At 34.7% G+C, this 26921-nt stretch overlaps 1 protein-coding gene across 2 annotated transcripts in view; it reads left to right on the forward strand.

Moving 5' to 3' along the window:
- The first annotated feature begins 8985 nt into the window (after nt 1-8985).
- LOC129218298 (cytochrome P450 3A5-like) overlaps nt 8986-26921 on the forward strand; it is an 84728-nt gene continuing 66792 nt past the window's right edge. For both annotated transcript variants that reach the window (XM_054852532.1, XM_054852533.1), the window contains exons 1-2: nt 8986-9052; nt 13275-13371. In XM_054852532.1, coding sequence (XP_054708507.1) covers nt 9000-9052; nt 13275-13371 — 150 coding nt within the window. In that variant the 5' untranslated portion in view covers nt 8986-8999. The remainder of the gene's footprint in view (nt 9053-13274; nt 13372-26921) is intronic.

Genomic DNA, 26921 nt, shown 5'->3' on the forward strand with positions numbered 1-26921 from the left:
ATTTGCAGTTACTGCTTTTCCCCTGCACACGGCAGTACAGTATTGCACCATTAATATCCTTAGACCTCATTAACAATTTCACTGATGATCTCCGGGGGGGGGGGGGGAGGGAGGGGGAACTAACCTTACGGACATAGCTTTTTCTTCCGTGCCTCTGGGGGTGATGGGTAGTGATTGGTGTTTTCGGAGGAAAGGAAGAGAAGACAGAACTAATAAGAGAAATGGGGAAGGGGGAAAGCCCGGTAAATGTATCTTTACAGAGTTTCCTAAAAAGTAACAACGACTAGGATCATTCAGCAGTTTTCCAAAAATCATTAGTGGGTCCCCTTATTAAGCGTGCAAGTTGCTCCGATATTCGATAAAGTTCGATAATTTTCCATGATTAAGTAGGAAGAGAATAAGCTTGATCCATTTCGCCGTACGAAACTATTCAAAATAGTTATACCTGGATGGAAACAATTAAAAACTCATGTTTAAAACTATTTTCGTCCCGAAATGTACTCGAGAGAACTCGTACTGAAACTTCACTTTGACAAATTCAACAGAATCTAATACAAGTGAAAATGTTTTAGATTGTGCAAAAAAAAAAAAAATAATAATAATAATAATTTTTTACAAAGGTCGGTAACATGATAATGAGTGATAGTCTTTCAATGATGAAAAGTAATGAAAGATGTCTAATTTAAAAAATAGCTTTGATCCCACAAATTCAATTCATTTCTGGTGAAATGATTCAATGTTTTTCGTAAAACAATGTTTTTTATGCTACGTAATGTGTATTACAGCCTATATAGAGCTAATATTCTAATGATCAATAGGCAATTTCATTAGTTATTTCCTTTTATATTAAATTTACCTTGACTTCAATCAGTTTGGTATGTATTCTCATTTTCCCAATTGTATTGTTTGCATCAAAAATAAAGATTGCATTAAAAATTTGAGTCAATAAAATTCATAATACACTGAAACACTTTATTACATAAAATAAGAATATTTACATGATTAGTTCATTAGTTTGCTTCCATATCACTACATTTCTTATTGTTGTCAGGGTAACAAATTAATTACAACACTACATTTCACTAGAAATCTGCTCAGATGCAATGATAAATAAATTGGTTAGAGCAATTTTTTTGTCATTTTGAACTGAAAAACATTTGAATTGCAACAAGCAACATTTTGAATTTGATTTTGTAAACAATTGTAGGAGAAAATTGAAAACTTTATTCCCAAATTGTATCCTTTCTTCGAAAAAATGTAAACAATAATTAAATAATATACTATTTCCATTTTAGAACAGTCTCAAATTTCATTCTATGTATTACATTAACTTATATTGCGTAATATAGAATAACATTGCAACTGTAACGAAAACCCTTTAAAGCGGCCACCCATTTTGAACGGCCGAAATTTTGCGGAACGAAGGGGCATTTCGTTTACTGTTACCATCATTTTGCATTGCCTTCTTTGAAACTGGTTGCGTATTCTAAAGAGAGTTGATTGTAGAAACATATATGATTTTTTGAGTAATTTAAAAGTTTAAAAAAAATAATAAAATAAACCTCACAAATTAGTACATACCCGTGTAGGTAAAACTGCATTTAAAGCACCTCTAATCTGGAGACGAGTCCGCACAAAGAATAACCAGTGACTTTCACTAGAGAGACAGTTATGAGAGTTTTCAACATTTTTTTTTTAAATCCAAAATAAATTTCGATACATTTGTATGAATAAGTCGTATGAAATTTTTAAACTTTATGCAGCCACAAGATGTCCCGTGTCAGAGCTTAGTTTGCATAGGAATTCTCAGAAGCTAAAATCTGTACTTATTTTATTAGGTGATTTTTTTACACGTTAAATAGAATTCAGATAGTTTATAGCTAAAGCTTGTTGTCAGAAGATCAGCACACCGCATTTATTTCGCTGTACAGGTTCGTATTTTCTTAGCTCCCTTTTAGCTGCGTTTCTATTTGACAAGGCTAGGGTAAGGTGGGGTCCCGTTGGTTCATGTTCTCTCGTTGACCCGATTAACTTCTCGGTGGACTTGACCTCTACGTAAAATGCCACAGTGAAGTGTGAAGTATTGCATACGATGTAATTAAGACTTCGCTTGTTCCTCCTTGTTAAGGAAAGCAGGGAAATCGGAGTACGGTTGTGTGTGCGGGGGGGGGGGGGAAGGGGTGAGATGCTAACACATTTTATTTTTTGTTTAATCTTTTATTGGAATGAATGTAACTAAACGGTCTGAAGTTGCATTTTCACGTTGCATCCGTTTCACCAAAGCATTTCTTACGGGGCATCAATTTTTGCGCAGGAGCTCAAATTTCTAAAACATAACATTGAAATATTTGTGACATGGGTTTAAGTTACATCCATAGATCAAATGAAAAACAAATAATGGAATTTTTATTCAAAGTGTATTATACAAAAGAATCAGAGCTCAATTACCAACCAGACCAATTAGGCTGTTGGCCATGGGTCCCCAATTTTTAAGAGCCCCAAAAATACTAAAATTGCTGCAGTTTCTATGTAAGAAAATTAAGGTACTCTCCTGAATTTATCTAGTTTTTCATGTGTACAAGTGTGGGTTGCTTTGAATAAGTGATTTAACACCTGAACACCCCTGAAACTACCACCCCTGATTCTTTATTAATGCTTTTGTTTATAAGGTTTGACTGTAGAGGACCCCCAAAAAATTTTGTTTATTGTCTACATTAGTCGGACCCTGGAAATATTACATACAAAGATCCAATTCGTCACACATCACGCAAAGCGAATATATGCATTGCAAGAACTTACAAGTTGACCGCAATTCGTTGAAGCCTTGTTACTAAACTTACTAGATATTTACTTCATGTAGTGAGTTTTTCTGAATGTAACTAGACTGCCAACTGATTATAGCAGAGCAAACATGCTGGAGGCAGTCCTTGTTTCAGAAGCCTACACTTTGATTTAGAAATGCATAAAATGGAGTTAAAACTGCATAATTTGGGTAAAGCAGATGAAATTATCTGAAAACTAGAGCTGCTAGAGAAACTTTTAAATTTATTTCTTCGTTTAAACCATTTCTTTAAATTAAAAAAAAGAAGAATACTCCCGTAAAACAACTCCCGTAGCAGACCAAAAAGGTTATTTTGTTTTTACAACCTCAATGATATAAATCAGCAAAAGTGGAAATGAATAATAATGTTTCTTCCCTCAATGATCAGTAAAAGGGGAAATTTAGGGCGAATTCATTCTGATTAGTAGATGCATTAGTTCGCACAACGCTCAGGGGTCGAACGGCGCGATGACACTTCTTCCAGGCCCACTCAAAGAGAAAAATCGGGACCGTGTCTTTGATCTTTCAGTTTCCCCCGCTTCGTGGCTAAAGGAGGGGTGAAACGGCCGTCTCTGACGTCATCCTGGAAGCACTGACTTGCGTATTTCCATAGCTCAATACTGGTTTGCATCTTCAATTTTAATTTTTCTGCTCGCACTGTTTATCGCACGGGCTCCCTTTGCCCGTGCCCTGGGCATGACATTTCCAAGAAACAGGCCCCCTTTGTTTACTTCATCTGTCGGCTCTCGCTGATTGGGTTTAGCAACCTTTTCCTCAAGAATCCAACATTAGAAGGTGGGAGGGCAATGGGAGGGCAATTTTTCATACTTCATTTAAATTATTTTTCAAATACTATCCCAGTGCTTTGAAATAAATTCTTTAATTCTTAGTATTCCTTCCTATATTGTTTTCCCCCTTTTCGTTCGGTGAGGGGGGGGGGGTGTAGTTTATTATGAATTTAAAACACAGAAGCAAAAATAAAATAACTAATGACTAAAATTAAGAGCAGCTGCAACATAGGTTTTGGTATAATTGGAAAAAAAGGGGTCAGACAGTGATAGGGGTGGACGGGCCCGCCGGCCGATGCGCCCTCAATGCACCTTCGTTATTATTATTTTCTTTTTTGCACCCTCAAATTTGTGTGACTTCGTTTTTTTTTTCATTCATTCATTCTTTTTCTTTTTCTTTCTTTCTTTCTTTTTTTTTTTTTTTTTTTTTTTTTGCACCTCTTCAATCCTGAGCCTCTTCTTTTTCTTTTTTTTTCTTGCTTCCTCAAACCTAAGCTCAGTTTTTCTTTCATCCCTTGAACCTGTGTACCTTCGGTTTATTTATTTTATTTTACTTAATTTTTTACGGACTAAAACCTGTGCGCTTTAGGGGTGTCCCCCCCCCCCCTTTAAACCTGTGGACTTTCGAGGTTTTTTTTTTTTTTTTTTGAAACCTTTGAGAGTCAAGGTTGGTTCTATCTTGGGGAATCCTGTTCGCCCATGAATAGTTATGGATTTCAGAGTGGTTTTTTAAAAATTACCTATGAATTCAAAATGTTATGCATTTTTTTGTTATTTCATAATCAGTGATGTTTATTGAATGAAATTATTTAAGAATGTAAATTAATTGGAGATTAATAAAATATATGCATATATTTGATGACTTGTGCATCTTTTAATTTCAATTCGTATTAATTCGTATCGCTTCATAATTATTTCCGTTTTATAGTTGCGTACCTGAGTGGTTATTCTTTATTATTTTTTTTTTTTTCGAGTTTAAAATCTTCTTATGAAACATACTTACCTGTACACAAGAATCAAAATATTTAACAAAAATTGCTTAACATAAATTCGAAATTTCTTCAATTGAGCATCAAGTCGAAAACATGAAAGGGTTGGCGGTGCATATCTTTGATGTTCAGTTTCGTATAACGCATATTTTTCCATCTAGAGTTGCGCATATATTCTACAAATGCAATTATTTCAGTATATGTATTTATTGCAGCTTATTTCATTTATTTGAATCAAAAACATCAGTAATTACATAGTTGATCATACTTTGAATGTTCATCAGTGGTATCCATTTGAAAAGTCACAGCCAATAGTTCTTGGAAATATCAGTTTAAAGTAAAGGTTTGGTCTTAAAAATATTTCATCGGATAATATTTTTGGGGGGTAATTAAAGAAACGTTATGTATCAACCAGCTTCTGATATTCCGTACTTATTCCTCTATAGTTATTTTAATATTCTGCAAAAATAATATTTTAATATATGTATTTATTGTAGTCATTTATGTACACAGCTATTTGCATTTTGAATCAACATAGTAGTTACAAAATCTTTCCATTACACACGAGTAACAGTACTTGGGAAATATCTGCTTGTAATAACAGTAATTGCTTTAAAAATTCTTCATGAGATATTTAATTTTTTTCATAAAAGACGTATAAATGAAATATTACCATGTGGTAATCAGTTTCTGAGTATTTGTATTTTTCCCTCTATGTTGTTGTATATATTTTATAAATGTAAATATATAACTATTTTGAACTAATATAGTTGCTATATATTATTAAATTCAATCATTATTCATTGAAAAATTCATTTTTTACTTCTTAGAATTAATATTAATTTATTATATTATTAATATTAATCATGATTCTTTCTCTCTTCTACAATTTTTTGAAGACAAACTTTAAAGTAAATGAATAACAGTAATTTCTCTTTCAAATCAGGAAAAGATTTTTTGTAGTAGTTTACGAATTTAATGACTCAAATAGATTACCATTTTCTTCTAATAAAATAATTTTAAGTTGTAGTCAAACTTGGTTTAGTTTCATAATAATTATCGTTTGAAATCACTCATGATCAAGTTTTGTTTTTCCATTTTATTCGAATTCAAAATAATTCTCGTAAAATATGGGTGAGACACTAGTATCAAAAAAGGTAAATTAAGACACGAAGACTTATTTTTTTATATTTTTTTTCCAAATTATGCTTTTATGTCCAAAAATAGGAGCGAAGCAATGCCATTTCCTATTGAAATCGTCTTAAAGTGCTCCGCGAGTGCTTCCAGAGCTACGTCACCAATTTCATTCCCCCACAACCTGTTTCGGGAGATGGTCCAACCCTAGTCTCCTCTTCTAAAGACCCTGGTATCAGTTGCGGTTTTTCAACAGTAGCAAATGAGTACATTAGTTAAAAGAGAAGAACGATTGAACATCTGGAACTCTTCAAATCTTCAGATACAAAAGGCTTTAGAATCTCCATGGGGGGTGTGTCTCCCCGACTCCCGCGAGGAAATGGCAACCCTCCGCCAAGCCAGTTCACCGTTGGCGACGAATTTGTTCCTAAATGTCGGCTTTTGTCCCAAAACATGTTTTCGTTAGTAATTTATTTTCTCTGCGGAGCTTACAAACCGGTCTCGAAGTGAAAGTTCTTCTCCTTTATCTATATTCTTTGGCAGTTGGCCTATGAAACACAAAATCGCCGAGTCAAGGTTTGATTTTCGCGCATCAAAGTTGGACCGCGGAAACTCTTCTCTCTACTTAGGACCTGTTAACTGAATAGGCCTACTAGGCCGTAGCAAAGTCCTTTCTGCTATTTGGGGGCCCCCAATTGGCTAAAACTATTCTAGCAAATGGAAATAATTGTAATGTTTGACTACAAGAGGGCACCAAAAAAGTATTTGACCTAGGGCCCCAATATCGTAATTGCGGCCCTTGGACAATAGATTTTTGGGCTCTAGGGAGCTCCAGAAAAAATATTAACGTTCAAAACTAAGTTTGATTTTTGAAAACTTTTTACGAAATTGAATGAAAACAAAGCTTAGCAATTTTCGGGCCTCTCCTGACTTCCCCCCCCCTACCCGCGATGCGCAGTCTTGCGGTACGTAGTTACGCCACTGAGTTATGTAGTTTATCGTTAACCAACATTTAATGATCTGGATGCAATCGAGACACAATGACGTATCTTAATACTCATTTTTTGGCCCAACTTGTCTAACGTCAATATTTTTTTCATGTTTAATTTTAAATCCCTCTTGGGGCCCTTATGTTGTAGGGGCCCTCCCATTTGCGACTTTTGAGGTATTGTAAATCTGCCACTGTCAGCCCTTTAGCAGCTAAAACAAAAGACCATGCTCTCCATGACCTTTGGAAAATGAATAACAAAACCTTTTGGTTGGGGCCTCATAGCTGTAGTGTATGCCCCGGATCCCACATGTATAAAAAATTTCCTGTTTGACAGCAGTAAAAGATGGGATAGAGAGAAAAAAAAGCAAGGGAGCCCCATTTTTAACCGACTTCAAAAAGGAGGCGGTTATCAGTTCATACCGTATGTATGTTTTTTTTTTTTTTTTTGTTTGTCCACTTACCGTTGTTAGTGAACCGATTTTAATGATTCTTTTTTTAATGGATAGGGGATGGCTCAACTTAGGTCCCATTACTTCGTTTGACCATATTTGTTCTTTAGAAAAAAAGTTATAAGCAAAAAACAGTAAACTTCGCTCATTTTCCCTATTAAATGATTAAATATAAAACCCATTGTTACAAAAGTTTGGTGCCATACAACAGTGATATTAATAGTAATTGTAATGATAATTTTGAGTGAAGACTTCTCTGAAGCAAGCATCAAGTTTCTTCAGTGTCATTGCTCAATAGTAAGGGTAAACCTAACGTGGAAGCGAGGTAATACAGTGATTAGGATCTGCTTAGCCTTCACAATGCTACCAGGTTACGTTTGCCTCAACTATAGTAGTATTTTTATCGTTATCATCTATGTCAATAGCAGATGATCGGGGCTAAGTAAGGAGATACAGGATTGCATTACAAGCATCTTGTATGCTGTGAAATGTAAATTAGTTTAGGAAAACGTATTATTTAAATGGTTATAATTAAATTAACACGCAAATGCATTCCAGAAAGGAGCAAAGATAAGTCTTTAGTGCCAATCGCTTAAAGTTTAATTCGTGTTTATAGTTTTTTTTAAGTATGGGGCATTTTTATGAAAAAATTTTTGAGTTTCTGAAAAAAATATGAACGAAGCATGTTACACTGGATTTTACTTTTTGTTTTTGCGCCAACATCAAAAAATATGTTTAAAAGTATTATCGATGGTGTTTAAAGAATAAAATTATTTTTCACTTTTTAGAGCACGTTTGAAGTCGGTTCTATTTTTTTTTTTTTTTTTAAATTTTTTTTTTTCAAACTTTTTCTTTTTTTTCTTTTTTTTTTTTTTTTTTTGTCGAAAAGAACTTTTTTCTTACATATTTTCAATTTTAAGATTTCTCCGAGGCCCCTCAGAACCTCGAGGCTCTTAGGCAACTGCCTACTTTGCCTATTTAGTAAACCGGCCCTGTATGTACTACTAGAAATATGTCCGAATAAATGTAGTCTTGAATAAAATTAGAAGCGTGATAATATGAATGCGATGTTTTCCTTAGATGTATGTCATTTGCATTATTTTCAAAAGAAGCTTAGAGTATTTTTTATAAACAATATTTTTTTCGCCAATATTAAGATTCTAAAATCTGAAATAACAAGGAAAAATATAGATTATTTGTATTCCATAATTAATGAACTAAATCTTGAACTTAATTGACATATGCGTCCCATGACCCTCAAAAGACCAAAAGATTTAATGCCATTAAATTGAGATTGGTAACATTGTTGACGAAGAAAATGGAGATCTATATGATCAAAGTGCTTAGAGAAAAGTAAAAAAATGTCAAAAGGTTACGGTAGCATTATTTATCTCTAATACATACCCAGCTTTTAGACTCTTTACGTAATGTAAAGTATCAGCATTTAATAATACACAATCACATAATTGATAACACAGTCCGAGTTACATCGATTTACATAGAATATATATATTTTTTTCATTTATTTATTTATTTTTATTTTGAAAGAATTTATGGAGTACATGCAACTAGTAAAAGAGCGAGTTGGAATTGGAAGTTATGTTCTTGAAGAATCTATAAAATTTTTGGTCATCAATAGATATTTAAGTTTTATCAATGCAGATAGTTTTAACATCATTTGTTGTCGTCACACATTATCAGATATAATTCTGCTATGTCATTTAATGTTTTATCTGCTACTGAAGAAATCAGAGGATAAAGTTTTTACTTTGTCACTGTGATGTTTACATTTCTTTTCCAAAGAGAAGTGGAACCTTTCGTTTCAGGATGTTGAGCATAACAGTTGCTTTACTAGCCGTTGTTATAGCATTATGGTTAACGTAAGTACCAAGATACGGTTTTCAGACACGCGGTACTCTAGTTTTTTAAAATTACTTTTTGAATAGCATCATTTCAGATCAGAATACTGAAAGTTTTGGTACATTATGTGAAACATGTTCTCTTTTTTATCTGCATGCAAAATGCATTTCTTAAATTAGTTCTGAAATGTCTGTGCAGAAATATAAATAGATTATAGAAACTAAAATTTATTCTGGAGATAAAGTACAGTATATCCCTTTGTATGGACATTATTTAAGACGGAAACCTATTTTTAAGCCCGAAATACTTACAGTCATATTGCCATTATTGCTTATTAAGATTGCCAATTTTTTTAATTATTCCTGTATATTTCTGTACATTTTTACGAAAAATAAATTGATTACATACTACCTGCAAAGGATCATAAGGAATACAAAACAATGAACTCACAAAAAAAGTTTTTCAAGTGCAAAGAACGAAATAATTTTTGTTTATAGATATATTTATTCATTTTTGTATATCTATTTTCATTTTCATGCTAAGTGCATTGCTCAGGTACGTTAGTGAAAGTTCATTATTTGCATAGAAACATAATGAACTCACAAAACAATGAACTCACAAAAACGTTTCTTAGTGCGAGAAAGAAAATACTGCTTATTTATATAGTCCCAGACAAGTTTGACAAACAAAGGATCCTCTCGTTCATACGCTTAGACTTTCAATAAAATATAAGCAAAACTCCTGAAACTTATATAACCAGGGCTTTTATTGAATTGAAAAATGCAAACTTCAACAATTTAGTTTAGTTAATAATAACTTGAAAAAGATTTTTTAAAGGTACTTATCTTTGAAAAAACAAACCATAATTTTCAAGCGGGAAATTAATTCTAGTCATAGAAAAGCAAATATTATTCAGGGAGCTAGGGCAAACAAAATCGGCTGTGTCTACTTTCCGCAAAAGAATGATCCGCATCAAACCCAGATATTAAGACTAGTACTTCAAGGGTGGATATATCAGATCACCAATGAATTTAAAACCCCCAATCACTTTAAAAGTAATATATTTATGTCACAAGATATGTGACAAAATTCCACTTTCTAAGGTCCATGCCGCTGAAGATGCCTTTCTTAAAAGATCTTGTCTGCAGTAAGATAGATATAGCTACTAAATGCCAATCTATACTAGCAAAACCTGTGGCGCATCTCTGTGTGGGTGTAGTCGTAACTCCTCCGGGATGGCAATGTCTAACAAGTCAATACTGGCACCTTTCCAGACAGGAAAAGCGATTCCGCTTTGTCTCACCCCTCTAAAACTTAAGAGGCCGGACATTAAATCTGGAGGCTGTACTAAAGAAATCCTGGGATGATCATGACACACTGAAAATCATTAAACTCATCAATTGTCACCCGTCGCAGGTGGCATTGAGCCACTGCGAATGGTGAATGGGGGCTACCGTGCGAAGCTAGCAGAGGGAGAAGCCCCCTACTGAAACCTGTGCGCGTCTGTCTGTAAACCTATCTCTTCCGGACTGTGAATGTCTACCAGGTGAATACTGGTACCGTTGGATACAAGACATCCAGAGAAAGCCATTCTGCACTGTCTCACCCCTCTAAACCTTAAAGGGCAGGAGAAAAAAAGACGAGCATTGAGAAAAAAAATTGTATTAAAATCGTCAATTGCTATCCGCCGTAGACAGCATTGAGCAACATCAGGCACCGAACGGAGTTCAGTGGGCGAAGCGAGCACTGGGGGTAAATCATAGAAATTAAAAATTTATTGGCAAAAGTTCATTTAACGTAATGCATTTCGTTAAACTCGCGATTTTTTAAAATTAATTTGTTATAATCTAACTTGCAGCTACATTCAAAGAATTTGTACTACTTCAATTTTTTGTAAATGTGCTTCAAGGGATATATTTAACTTTTGGTTACAAAATCAAAACAAAGGTAAAATAATTTATACTAATCTATACGATTAAAATCTGTTCGTGTCCGTATCTTTGCCTGTCCGTCTGAAGCTTGGTGTTCTGGAGAATCAGTGCGAGTTGAGAGTCGAACGACGTACCGATCGATTTGAAATTTTCCAAAGAAAACAATAAGATCAATCTCGTAATTGTGCGACTTTTATTAGGAGATATATTAATGAAAACGTCAGTTAACATCACGTTCTCAGAAGTTTTTTATTCTTTCCTGTTGCCATTTTGCACATGGGTAAGCAAATAAAATTATAATTATTGTTTTAAAAAGCTGTGTTTTTTGGCTGCTTTCCAAATCTTAAAACAACTTTTTCGTCTAGAATTTTATTTCCAATTAGCTTTATTTCTCTTTTATTCTGATACATAAATCATACAACTACTTTTTAAGACATTTTTTTCTTTTAGAATTCTATTTTAAATTTTCTTCGTTTCTCTTGTATTCTAAGCAAAGTTTTTTATTTTTTCTGTTGCCATTTTACACTATGAGTTAACAAATAGCATTTTAATAATAGTTTCAGTAGTAGAACTGATGTCCTCGAAATCACCAATCAGTATAACCGTTTGCTCTACTCGAGCATAACTTTTATTCATCGTCTGCCTTTTTACTTCCTTTTACAAAAAAAGGAAGTATTGTATTCGCGAAAAAAATTTCAGTCAAAATTCGGCCTTAATTTCCATTTTGTTTACCCTCGAATGAATGTTGAGTTTTCTTTTCAACCCGACCACACGCGGATAAGTGCCTAAGAACGTATAAAAACCCGAAGTATCCATTTTGACATTCCCCGAGTTAATTACAATGACTTTTCTCGTGACTTCCGTATGTACGTATGTGCGTATGTGCACATGTGCGGATGTGCGTATGTGCACATGTGCGGATGTGCGTATGTGCATATGTATGTCGTATAACTCAAGAACGGTATGTCCTAGAAAGTTGAAATTTGATACGTAGACTCCTAGTGTGGTCTAGTTGTGCACCTCCCCCTTTGGTTGCATTCGGGTGTTTCTAAAGGGGTCTTTTGCCCCTTTATGGGGGGAAATCATTGTTAATTTCGATGTAAGCTTAAGTGGTATTATAATTTGGCGAACACTTGGCAATATATCGCTAGTCTTTTGGTCGCCAAGTTTTGTCGCCAAGTAAGCGACAAATTTGGCGATTTTTTTCTTTTTTAAATCTTGTTTTTATTTGGCCGCTGGTGGGGATATTTCGAGAGTAAACTATTGAATGACATTAAAATTGCCAGTAATGGGGAAATGACATTAAAATTGGAGTAAAAGGAAGTTATGTGATGTACACATCAGCTCGTTTATTTTTTATAGCCAACGTTCTTGTATTGTTCAATGTAAGTTTATTATGACCAGCCTCATATCTTGGTAAAGTTAGGATGAGCATCTAATTATGTTTATTTTGTTGGACCTTTCCCCTTCACATGGGTGAGCGTTGGAATTATAATAACTTTCATTTTCTCTTCTGTTTTTAGTTTTGAAATACATTTTGCACAGTTAAAAGAACATGTTAAATTAAGATTGTTTAAATTTCTTTAAATGAATTAGAAGTTCCCGAACGAAAAAAAAAATCTCTTTTAATGGTTTCAACTAAAGCTTAATTGGAAGTTGATGACTTGGGATTAAAGGAATGCAATTATTGACACTTAATAAAACCTGATGCTTTAATTTTATGCATTCAACTAAGCAATATGTGTCATTTTACGTAAAAACCGTAGATATTTCGGATATAGCCTACCAGATGTAATTCCGTTTAACGAGAGCACAGGTTATATTTGATAATATATATATTTTCATATTTTGTGCGAGCTGAAAATACTACGATTGACAACTACTATTAATGTTAAAGAGATTTTTGTCAAAAATATGTTTTACTGGTGTTTTGCAAACCCTGCATTACGCACATTTATTTATTCCTTAACACGTTAAAAACTGATATCAGAGTATTACAAAAACATCAGCTTGACATCTCTCGCATTTTTGAGGTAGCCCATGCAACGCCGGGCGACGCAACTAGTATAGTTATAAAAATGGCGATGCATATATTTCAACATTGCATATCCTTTCAAAAAACCTAAATCTCGTCTATAGCTTAGTTTTTAGCCATTAGTCATTAAATATTTATCTTTGTAAAAGTGAGCTGTTTAACTTTTATACAAAAAGATGTAACTCAATTTGATACCATTTAGCAAGAAAATATCCATTTTAAAAATACAGAAATGCAACTCTTTTACAATCTTAAAAGGTACTAATTTGGTTTCAGATGGAGGAGAAGAAACTTTACGTATTTTAAAAGACACAACATACCGGGACCACCTCCGAGTCTGCTATTTGGAAACTTTGTGGAAATACTTAAAAAGGTATGTTTTATACCAGCGATTTTCAACCTGTTTGCAATCGCGACTCAGTTTTCATCACTATTTTCATCCCTCCTTATCTTCCTCGCATAAAAACTACATAAATAATAATATTTTTTAATGTTACACTCAACCTTAACTAAGAATGAGAACGTAAACTATAGAAAATCAATTTTTATTCTAAAATGATTGATTCCCCCTGCTTTCATTAAATGATATTTTAGTTCTTTACTTTTTTATTCAATTTTTTAGCTGAATAAATGAACATGCATTCATTCAAATATTTGTCATAAAGCAGTTACTATAATTTTATATGATTGTATTTCAACGCTGAACAAAATTGGGTTTTTATTTAAGATCAACTTTACTGCTTTCGTATAAATATCAATTTTAATTCCATTAACAAAGTATTAAAATTTTTCTAATGAAGATAATAATGCCATTGTTGTCTTCAAGAGCTAAATTTTGATACCTTGTTGCATGATACAATAAGCAAAAGACTGATAGCAAACAATAACAATACGATGTAACATTGTTTTGCATTCATAAGGTAATTTTCAAAATAGAAAAAAAATTGATACAATCATTTTCATAAGTGTTGTATCAGTACATTTCACTTATATGAGTTTTAACGTTGTGTTTTGCATTTTGTTATGCCAAAATATTCGTATTATGTAACTATTTTTAGCGTCATTTTTTCATTATGCTTGCCCTCCCCCTTTTCACGGACATCGAGTCCACAGGTTGAAAGCCATTGGTTTGCTCGGCCGATCATCAACTCCTCCTAAACTCATCGCGTAACGCACGCTGATATTGTTGCGATCAGAATCCGAGAACCGGTTTTCGATGAGCTGTTTTTTATCGGAAAACTATGTCCGTACGATCAAATTTTCCGATTAGAATTTGCCGGTCTAAATTTCATCGGAAAAAGAGATTGTAACGATCAAATTTTCCGATGAAAATTTTCCGATCTATATTTCATCGAAAAACGAAATCGTAACGATCAAATTTTCCGATGAAAATTTGCTGAGCTACATTTCATCGGAAAAAGAGATCTTAACGATTAAAATTTTCCGATGAAAATTTGCCGAGCTACATTTCATCGGAAAAAAAGATCGTAACGATCATATTTTTCGATGAAAAGTGCCGAGTTACATTTCATCGGAAAAAAAGTAGGTCGTTTAAATTTTCCGATAAAAATTTTCCCGATCTAAAATTTTTTGGAAATATCCCAACTGTTAAAATAGGGTAAGTTTTATTATTCGAATATCTGACGATTGATCAAACGTAAGGCTATACGGATCAACATTCAGGGTTGAGAATCGGAGGGTAAAATGACTGAGACTTTGACTCCGAATCCGACTCCTGGATTTTGGAATGGTTTACTCCGACTTGCTGCAAAATCAATTCAACTTCAACTCCACTATTCCGACCCCGATTACCTTACTGGAATTGCGAACAAAATGAGACTCCGACTCTTGAATGACTTCTCTCTATCTCCAAAACAATTCCACTCCGTTCAATTTAACTCCCAAAATTACCGACTCCGACTCAGTTTGCGGGCAAAATGATCGACTCCGACTCTTTACTAGCTGGCGCCACAAGCATATTCACTGAATAAAATTCTCACTTTCCGTTCAGAAATCTGTCATGGCCTTGACTCCCGATAGATGGCGCCACAAATGGTTTTCCATTCAACACATTATTTTTCTCCTGGGTAAGAACATTACTTGTCTAGTGGTTAACATACGAAGCTCGTACTCCAGAGGTCGAGGGTTCGATTCCCGGTCCCTCAATTTAGGTTAAACTCGTGAACCACGATCATAAAAAGTAATATATAAGAAATTAAATAAACCAGTTTTTAAGAAATTTAAAATATATTAAATAATTGTCCCAAATGCCGAATTTCAAAATGACGTCATCCGAAAATACCCCTCCTGAACGTTTTCAAGATGACGGAAGGGTCACGTGATCATCCAAGATGGTGGACCCCCCTTCCCACTGTTGAGTTGTTTTCCACCTTCTTGTCCCTATATTGCGGCTGTTACTACTTCTCATCGTATTTTCATCCTAAATTCATCGCTTCGGAACAGCACTGCTCGCATATTGCTCCAAATCTCATCGTATTTTCATCCAAAATTCATCGCTTTGGATCAGCACTGCTTGTATATTGCTCCAAATCGAATCGGTATAGGGAGCAAAATGATCGGATTCTACTATTGCCGATGAGACATATTGGAGCAGTTTCCGATGAAAACTCATCGGAATCCGATCATCGGCCGATTAAAGTTTGATCGGATTTCGATGAATGGCCAATGATCGGCCGATGAGTTGATGCTACTCGGGAAACTTCCTCTTTGGAGGGCATTCCCGAAAAATGAAGAATTTCTGACGCCATTAGAATATTCGTCAGCATTACGTTTCACAGTATACGCTCACTTCGTCGCCTACCGATCTATTAAACGAAACTACCCGAAAAACCAAGTACAGAAATAAATCGTTAGCTGCATATAGTGACACGTATTTGTTTTAACAAAATAAACAGTAAAAATTGGAAAGAACATAGTTTTTACGCAATTTCTATGTACATGAAATAAAATTCATACCATACTATACTGTCTTAAAATGTGTTTCGTTCCCCCCCTCCACCCTCTAAAATGTTTTGTTTAAGGCATGAAATTCCTCTAGAAAAATGCATTTTTTAAACATTTCTTTTAAGCGTTCTTAATGTTCTTTCAAACATTTCCGAATACGCCCAGCGTAAAATATTTACAAAAATACTAGCAACACTTAAGCAATTACGCTTACAGAAAAAAACCCAAAAGTAAATTGTGATTAAAGCTGTCAAATAAATGCTCACACGTTAACAGTACGTTGCGCAGATTCACATATGTAGGAGACCGGTATGCGTAATTCAGGGCATATTTACGCAATGCCCTTTTTAACCGACTTCAAAAAAGGAGGTTATGATTTCGGCTTGCGGCTTTTTATGTGTGTTTTCGTATTACTTCAAGAATACTGGACCGATTTGAAAAATTCTTTTTTTGTTTTGAAGATTATGCTTCCCAGATGGTCCCATGTTAATTTTGTCTGGATCTGTTGAGGGGTCTCGGAGAAATCTAAGAAACTTTAAATTTCACATGTTGTTGCTATGTAGACTAGCTTTCGTCACTGCGCGATACGTCACAGGAGGCCACATGGTTTTGGCGTGAACGGTGCATCTTTTCGACGGAGGTATCTTGTTTTGAACAATACGTACATAATTCTCTCTCATCGGGGTTTGATTTTCACGGCGCCGCCTGCTAATTTTAACTGTCTTACTAATATATTTCTTACTCATGTAGCAAATCAGTAAAGTAAATGCATTTTGCTACGAAAATAGTTGAATTAATTAATTTATTATAATTTTTTTGCTAATAAATAACTTCATTTAGTCATCAGTTTTTTTTTATTTTTATTTTTTTATTTATTTATTTATTTATTTTTTTTTAATATTTAAGTTTTAAAATACACTGGTGTGCAAAAATTAAGGACGAGACGGTTTTTTCAATAAAACTTTTTACAAAAGCTTTCCAAATCAACACATTTAATACCGTAAGATCCCCAATACGTAAGGACATGTGTAATGTAAGCAACACTTACTAAAAGAGAAATCAGAGGGATAAAAAGAAGCTTTATTGAAAAAGTTACATGGAGCGCAATGCGACTGAAGGCCGAAACATCCCTGTGATGGGTGTCCAGCAAGAAACATCCGGTCTTTAGTAGGGGATATGATCTCCCCCGACTGCTAGGCAGGTTTAACAGCATCTGCCCTTGCTGAGAATGAGGGTGTCAATGAGTTGTTGAGGCATTGCTGCCCATTCGTCTTGCAGCGCCAATTGAAGCTCCCGAATCGTTACTGGTGGTAAGGTACGAGCTGCCAAGCGTCTGCCTAGAAAATCCCATACATGCTCGATGGGATTGAGATCCGGAGATCGTGCCGGCCAATCCATACGTTCAATTTCCTCACTCTCTAAGAGCTGTTCGACAGCTACTGTGCGATGACATGGTGCATTGTCGTCCATGAAAAGGAACTGCGGACCCATCGTGCCTCTAAAAAGATGCACATATGGAAGAAGAATCTCGTTACAATAACGGGTCCCGTTGACTGAACCTGCGTCGAAGATGTGAAGGTCTGTACGACTACCAAACATGATGCCTCCTCAAACGAGAACACCGCGACGTCCATACCTGTCCCTTTCAATAATGTTCGAGGGATGATTGCGGCTTCCCCGCTCCCTCCAGATGAGTATGCAATGAGAATCGCTACTCAGACTGAATCTGCTCTCATCTGTAAAGAGTACTCGTCCCCATTCATTGTCTCTCCAATTCCGGTGTTCCCGGCACCACAGACAACGCCTTCTCCGATGGGCAGGCGTTAGAGGTACACACCGTATAGGGCGTCGTGCAAACAGACCACCACCGTGCAGTCTTCTGGCCACGGTAAAACGCGATATCGGTCGTCCAGTCGCCTGTGTCCTGTGTCTAGCGATTTCTCCCGCTGTCTGCCGCCTGTTTCTTCTGGCCTGTTAGACAATATACCGGTCATCTGCGGGTGTGGTTCCTCGTGGACGACCACTACTGAACCCCCGGATAGCTGATCCTGTAGTTTGAAATTGTCTCCAAAGTCGTGAAACGATGCTGTGAGCAATTCCGAACTCTGCAGCCACACTTGTCACACTGCGGCCTTCCTCCAACTTCCCAATGATTTGACCTCGGGTAAAAGCATCCAGATGTCGTCTAACAGATTGATTATTCGCCATTCCTCGCTGAGGCAGCAACTCGGTGTGATTTTAACTGCTATACGGCGTGCAATCTCTTTGCCAGAAATACTCATCTTACACCGACAACATGCTTTATACTACTCAGACACTCCCCCATTACGTCTGCCTGTATATCTGCGCATGTGCTACCGTATATCACCTTACTTAATCTCCTGATTGGTTTTTCTGTCCACTCTGCCTCTTCGTTCAGCTGATATGCTAATTTTTCGACTTCGTCCTTAATTTTTGCACACCAGTGTATATTTAGTGTTAAATTCAAGGGGAATTTAAGACAAAAATCCCCCCGCCGCTCCCTCCGAAGATTAAATTTATGTTCCTTAATAAATATATCAGAAGTGGCGTCCGATTTCTGAAGTTTGACTAGTACTCTAGATTTAATATTTCATGACGCCTTCAGCTTAATTTACAGTTAGGGTAATATTGATATACAGACTTAGTTGGAATTTTTTTATGTACTATGCTCCCCGATTACTAGAAGACGCCTGTACAAATTAGGAAAATTCTTTTTCTGTTTGAAATGGTATACTTCTCCCTGTCGTCTAATGGTCTTCAAGTCCGGGTATAAGGGATCCTGGAGAAATCGAGGGAGAGAATAGATTTAAAGACTAATTTCGCGTTTAGTTGAATTAATGTTCAACTCAGGTGGGTTGTCAGTTACGTTATGTAGTAGTTTATAGGTGTCCCCGATTTCAAAAGGTTATAAAAAAATTAAGAGATCGTATATAATTAGTTAGGTATTAAAATAATTCATCGTATAGTAATTAAAATCAGTGCTTATTTTATAACTGGGTGTTTAGTTTAGTTGATTTTTGTACAGGAATTATAAAATGAATTTCATACTCGCGCTTTGTTGTTTGTGAACTCATAGCGTCTCACTTAAAAAAACGATTTTTATGTTTTTTTTTTTTTAATGCATAGAAGGGATCTAACTTAAGACCCAAACCTTTGCTTCACCATATTTGTTCTTTAGAAAAAAGGTTATGGGCAAAAAATAATAAACTTTATTCAATTTCAATATCAAACGATTAAATATAAAATCCATTGTTAAAGAAAGTGCCCCCCATAAAACAAAAGGTACTTTCTTTACTCAGTGTTAAAGAAAGTACCATAAAACATTAATATTAGTCAGGGGTGCCCCCTTATGGGCGAGGGAGGGTGTTTAGAGGGGTATTTTTCCTTTTTAGGGAGCTTTTCCTTTGGGGGAGCCTCCTCCTTAACTATTTCCTCTGCATTAATCATTCGTAGTCATATCGCAATTTTTGAAGACTCTTCTGAAGCAAATAGGAAATTCATTTAGTATCATTGTTCTAGTAGTATTTTGATCTTCATATATACAACATCACAGTAGATACTCTGTTTCTAATGTGGTATTGATCTACAACGGGGCCTAGTAAAGAGAAATGTGATTTTTTTTCACGAGTTATGTGACACGTATTATTGTGAAATATAAAATAGTTAGGAAAATCATTGACATTTAAATGGCTCTAACTAGATTAATGCACAAATAAATCCTGTGGAGGAACAAAGATTAGTTTTTAGTGCCAATCGCATAAAATGTTATGCGCATTCAGAATTTTTCTTTTTTTAACCGACTTCAAAAAGATGTTCTCAATTCGTCAGAATCTCTTTTTATATATGTCCACTGTAAACTCAAACACGCATAGACCAATTTGGAAAATTCTTTTTTTTTTTCTCTCGATTGAAAAGGTATATACTTCCCAGGTGATCTCATGGTCATCAAATCAGTATCTGAAGCTGGAATCCATGAAAAATCAAGAAAACTCTTCAAACTCTATGGGCAAAGTCAAAGCGATTTAGGTTGTTTTTTAGTGACTCGTGAATTGTTTTCGGAAAGCATACTTTAATAAAGTTAAACTGATGGTGAAGACAATTTTTTTTGTAAATAATTGCGCATCTAAAAAGCATTTCTTCAGTCTTCGGAAGTCTCCGAGACGCTGTGCTCTTTTTCTTTCTCTATTTTGTTCATCTTAGCTGTTTTCAGACTCCTGTGCTTTCTCACTCGAGATGTACGTAAAGAGTCAACCACATACTCTACCCTACGTACTTATTTTATATTTACACCACTAAAAAGCAAAAAATAAATTATTTTCAAATGAAAAAAGAACCGACTTCAAAAAACAAAAAGGAACTGAAAAGTAAAAAATAATGGATCATACTTACATACGATTTTTTACCCAAACGTATAAATCAAATTTATTTTACAATTCCTGTACAAAAATCAACTAAACTAAACACCCAATTATAAATTAAACACTGATTTTTACTACCGTACGATGAATTATTTTAATACCTAACTAATTATATACGATCTCTTAATTTTTAATAACCTTTTGAAGTCCTAACGTAACTGAGTAGGTTTAGATTTAAAGACCAATTTCGCGTTTAGTTAAATTAGTGTTCAACTCTAGTGGGTTGTCAGTTACGTTAGGTAGTAGTTTTTAGCAGGGCTGTGGAGTCGGAGTCGGAGTCGGAGTCGAAGAGTCGGAGTCGGACTGATTTTGGGGTAAAAGAGTCGGAGTCGGAGTCGTTATAAAACATGCCGACTCCGACTCCCGACTCCGGGCTTCTTTTTTTCTTTCATTTTCACTGACTCTCCTTGCATTTTTTAAAAACTGACTACCAATTGAAATGCTAGGCAATAAAATATGTATAAAAAGCTACTAATGAGAAAATAACTGCCATTATGGCAATCATCTAGCTTGAACTTTCTGTAGCCGTCCCTCAGTTTGCTTCTTTAACTCTGAAATTAACTTTGTCACCTACCAGATGAGTATCACACGGACCAAACCACTCCCTCTCAAGAACTTGAACTTTGAAAAAAAGCTTTTTCTCTCTCAAGTTACAGCTTTCAAAAATTGAAAGCACAAGATCTGATCAATATATTTTTGTTAAACATTAAAGGGGGGAGGGGGCAAATTATAGCTAATCCTTTTCAATTTTTTTAAAGGGATTTTTAAGTCATCTCACATTTAAACTCGTAACTATTGGAAAATTTGATTTTTGAATTGAATTTATAACGTTGTATGCGTCTTGGGTTTACAATGAAAAAACAAAATGCGAAATTTTCTTAAAAAAGAAATGATATTTCAATCTCTGTTTAAAGGTTTTCCCCCTTCCCCTGAAGGGAGAGAGGGAAATGAAAAAATACAATTAAAAAAATATTTTTTAATCTGGAGTCGGAGTCGGAGTTGGAGTCGGAGTCGGGCGTTTCAAAAATCCAGCAGTCGGAGTCGGGGTCGGAGTCGGTCATTTTCCTTCCGACTCCGCAGCCCTGGTTTTTAGGAGTCCCTGACTTCAAAAGGTTATTAAAAATTAAGAGATCGTATATAATTAGTTAGGTATTAAAATAATTCATCGTACGGTAATAAAAATCAGTGTTTAATTTATAATTGGGTGTTTAGTTTAGTTGATTTTTGTACAGGAATTGTAAAATAAATTTGATTTATACGTTTGGGTAAAAAATCGTATGTAAGTATGATCCATTATTTTTTACTTTTCAGTTCCTTTTTGTTTTTTGAAGTCGGTTCTTTTTTTATTTGAAAATAATTTATTCCAAAACGAGTTATAACTGGAGAGCCAACAGTCATAACAGATTGATGCTGCTCCCAAGCAAATATTCTCACAAATTTTTGAGCACCAGCCGAGCTTCGGTCTAGCATGAGGAAAGGATAATCAGTTTTTTACCAAAATGAGAAACTTTTGTGTTGAACGTTTTGAAGCTTATTGTGAAAATACTTAGTTAAAAATAAACAAATATATAAGAATTAGCAGAATTTTATCCTTTTTTGAGATTTGTAGTTATATGAACAGAAATGTTAATAAATTTTGTTGCACGATACAAAAAAAAAAAAAAATGACGACGGACCAAGTTTACGTATTGACATCAGCGCACATTTACGCACGTTCTTACTGTGTCTTACTGCTCTGTCTTACTTCTAAACGCACCCCTGACACTTTTTTCGCTTCGTACTGACTCAAACATTTAGTATTTTCAAGCGATTTACTTTTGAAAAATCACCATTCATTTTTAATTGAGTAACAGAGTCGTATCTTATAGCTTATAATCATTCATGCCCGTTCACACAAACACAGCTTTAACTTTATACACTCTTCAGCCTGTAATACATTTTCTTTATTGTAAAGATGGTATGATATTGCGTTAAAAACACTTACAGAACCACGTTAGATGTCAAAATAATGAAAAGGCTTTTCAATAATTCAGGTATTTCTTCCCGTTGACCTTCCACTTTGTCACATATGGACTACCCTAACCGAGACCATTTGAAAAATTAGAACCAAAGCATTAGGAACCAGAAAAAGAATAAAAAAGAGGATGCGCTTAATCTTAACTGATACTCCGATTAAAGAAGCTATCAGACAAAGCAATGGGCCGAAGAAAACAAAAAGGAGAAATTACGTAAAAGTTTACAAGCTTCTATTGAAGCAGAACAAGAAGACAGCAAAGAAAAAAGTATGAAAGCAAAACCTGCTACAAGGAAAAGGTTAGTACATTCCAAAACAAAAAAAGGAAATTAGAGAACGATTCTGATGACAAAGTAGAAAAATGTGCTTCCATCTATTATCTGAAAGCACACAACCCATCCAAAAAAAGGACAAGACGGGGTTCAAAATTACATAGATATCATAACGTTATCTCATGACAAGTATGGGAAAAGAACTACTTTATACACTCCTGTTTGTGAAAATTGCAACACCACGCAGGACTTACACGAGTGAACTGAAAATTGCAGGAAATGTAAAGTAGGGCATGATATGCGAATGATTAGAATTGCAGACCGGTAGCGCATGCGTATGCTGAGCAGCGCCGTCTGAACGGCGGATCGAACCGAATATAAATAGACGGTTGTAGCGAGGCGTGTATGATTATCGGTGGTTATATGATAGAGTAAACGTTAACGGAATCTTTACTATGCCTCTTCGACGAAAGAAAGCGAAATTTGAGCAAATTTCGGAGTTTGAACGGGGCAGAATCGTCGGTCTTCGTGAAGCTGGATTGCTGGAAGTCCTTGACATATTTTAAAAAATCATAGGAACGCAGCAAATTGTCGTATTAATATGCGGTTTGCGCCATAATACATACTTTGCAGGTTCAAGAATTCTTTATGTCATCGTAAAAAAAGGAAAAAAAGAAAACGAATGTATAATTGTAAGTAACTTACTGCGGCGGCTGTATCGTCACAGTTCAAAAAACAAACGTAATGTGAGGTGTTTAATCATCGTATGAAACAGAAACTAATACGTTTCATTAATTGAGTCCAATGTGTGCACCGTATGTTGACATGGGATGAACTTGAGTACCGTTTTAATGTGGTTCGGTCAACATAGGGTGCACAGATTGAGCTCTGGTAATGAAATGTATTGCTTTCAGTTAAATAAAATTATTGAACACCTCACGTGACGTGTTTTTTTTTTTTTTTTTTTTTACTGTGACGACACGGTCGTCAAAGTAAGTTACTTATAATTACACTTTTCTTCTTCTTCTTTTTTTTTTTTTTTAACTATAATATAAAAATAATTCTTGAACCAGTGAAGTATTATGGCACAAACCATACATTTGTACGATAATTTGTTGCTTTTCTATAAATTTTTAAAATGTTTCAAGGTATGTTGTTAATGCTATTTTTGTTTTGATTTCACGAGCATAAATTTCCTCAAATTAATTTCTGGCTATCATCAAGGAAATTGGTTCTTTTCGGCAGATAGTTTTGTTTTCTTAATTTATCGCGTCTTTCTTTTACTTTAAATACGACATATCAGGGAGGCAACTATTACTGATATGCGAAAATGCTCAGTATTTAATCATTTATTGTTTATTTTGATGTTGCTGATCTCGCAACTTACTTTTTGAAAATGCTGGCATTTCTTTTCACAATTAAAAAAAAACTATACTGTTTTATAATTTTATAATCCGAAAAAGTATAGTCCTCCAGTGTGTTCCTGCCCACTGTGGGGTTCCAGATAATGAGAAAACCTATTTCCTGGCTAATAAGGGTGCGTTAATCGCGCGGAATATTTCTCGTCCAATACTTTCCCATATTGTTGAAATTCTTAACAAATAACCTATCAAAGTACGTGCTCAGGAAGAACTCTATAACCGAATGCCTCGAAAGTCTTGGATGGATGCCATCCCGACTTTGTATAATGGCCCAAGACGTAGATCGATTGCTGGATTTCAACTTACCACCGAACGTGACTGCTTACGAAATCATCTTCATAGTTTCAAAACTGTTTCTTCTCCAATGATATCTCTGCTGTAACTGCTCATAATCTGCTATTAGAAATTTTATAAAAAAATCGTTTTATAACTTAAGTTTATTTAAAAGAAAAGAAAATTTCCTTAAGACTATACACTTTTGTTACTGCTGAATTTTACCTGCTGCATTTGCAGAGAATTAAGTCATTTAAGATCAAAATAAAAACTTAGGGGCCAACAAAATGATTTTATATCAACTACTAGTAGATTAAATACCTTTGCCAATAAATTCCAAACACCTAATCTATATTATTTTAACATTCACCTTTAGCTCCTAGTAAGGGAAATATTTAGCTGAATGTTGACAGGCTGTTCTAAAGGTGAAGCCGCAAACAGAAGTAATGTGCCACATTTTAAAACATCGTGACCCATTGTTCCGAAGCACTGCCACTGCCAGTAGGGACTCACGTCTTTCCCTTCACATTGAATATTTTAAGAAACACTTAATAATTTTCTCATAATTTTATTTCTCTGCTTACCTCTGGAAGAAGTACTTGGCATCCCCGCCCCCTCCCAAGGATTTTGAAAGTGTTTGAAAGCTGCACTCCCGCACCCTCGTAGTTGGAGTTGGTACCCCTATCGAAAGTGTTGTAAGTTGAAAAATAATCGTTTAAAGGTAAGAATAAACAGGTCTTTAAAAAAAAAGTGACCCACCAAAAATCGATGTAACGACACATCTGAGTCGCGATGTAATGTTTTAGAACAGGTTTAGAGACCCTGCACTGCAAATAAACCTGCACAATTTTGAACACTTTGTTTCAGAAAAAGTGATCCTAATATGTGAATGTGCACTATGACGTGTTCTGAATATGCTGCGTCAGAAGGAAAATGTTTCAAAAGTGTTCCGACTGTGTTCTGGATACTAAACCTCGTATGTCAACACACGAGTCCAGACAACAGACGGTTCGTCACCATATTTGAAAGCAATTTGGTCACATTTGGGCACACTTGTGAAATCATTATTTCTTTGCTGCAACGAGAATGACTAGATAAAGATCGGTTGGTTGTACAATATACACTATGTATACACTATTAACAAAAATGCTGTTATTTTTACTGCCAATTTTGTTACATTTTTTCAATCCCTCACTCATAAACTTGTGCCAATTTCTGCAAAGCTACGCAGAAAGTATTAGTAAACATTGATGTCGATTCCTGTAATTTTCATCTGCAACTGTTTTGGTCTGGTTTGAATATTTTTAATGCAAGTTACTTATTTCCATTACTGTTCATTACATTATGCTTTTAATTTAAAAAACTCCGATTTAAGCTTTAATAACGCAATTTTAGGCGTTTTTAATGTTAGGGCAAATGTGTTAGGGATACCTTTCCGAGACATATCTTGAAGCTGATGTTTTGAAAATAAGGGTTAAGCTGTCTTTGGTGATGTGAAGATGAGAAAACGGGAGGGGGAAGGAGGGGTTTCTAGAAAAATGAATTAAACTGGAGTTTTAAAATTGCAATTTTCGTCCGTCTTTAGTAAACTATAAGGATAATAGGTTCTATGAATGGTCCCCTCCGAAAACGACTCAGAGGTGAAGAATTAAGAACATCTTTAGAGGGCTTAAGGGGATATTCAACCTCAATGTTTTAAAATTTAATTTTAAAAGTACAGTTTTAAATTTTATTTGAAGATGTGAGGAAGGAGACTCGAAAAATCTCGCGGTAAATTAAAAAAAAAACTGATATCATAAAAACATTTCAGCTACATTTGAGGATAAAAGGGAAGGAAGGAAGGGAAGGGGAGGTCTCATTCTAGAAAAATATTATCCAAGAGATTTTAGTGTATATAAAGGTGACATATATTATTTGTGCTCAACTAATAAAGTTAATAAGTGTAAAAGATAGCTTTTATAAAAAAAGAAATCAATTTTTATGGAATTTCGCAATAGAATCGACCTGATGAGTTTCAAGATTTCCTTTTATTAAAAAGAAATGAACATACTTCTGTTCAAGCTCGAGTTATGTAATACTGCTTTTTCTGATGACATTTGTATTTCAATTTCCAGATATTTGAAACCGAAATTCATTTTTTTCGTATCTTGAAAAGCCTTGAAAAATTAAACCCTCCACAGTACATTAAATTAGACGTTCAACCAAAACAAAATAAGCCTAAGTTCGCAAAAAATAATTAATTAAACTTTTTCCCAAAGACGATGAGGATTCCGCAATAATACTACTTCCAGCAATGTGATGTAAATTTTAAAATGAGTATTTATGTCAAATAGGTTAATTTTAAAAATATTTTATTTTACGATAAGATGTTTAAAAAACTGCAAAATAGGAGTTATCAGTGCGGCAGTTTAAAATGTAAATTAAATACGTGATTTAAGATTTAGATGCATTAGGGAACTTATTTCTTCCATGAGACAATTTAACTTTTAAAAAAGCACTCTTTATTTCAAAGTAAAAGTAATGCCAGTTTGACCAGCAGT

Source organism: Uloborus diversus, chromosome 3, assembly GCF_026930045.1.
Source record: "Uloborus diversus isolate 005 chromosome 3, Udiv.v.3.1, whole genome shotgun sequence".
Lineage (NCBI taxonomy): Eukaryota > Metazoa > Arthropoda > Arachnida > Araneae > Uloboridae > Uloborus > Uloborus diversus.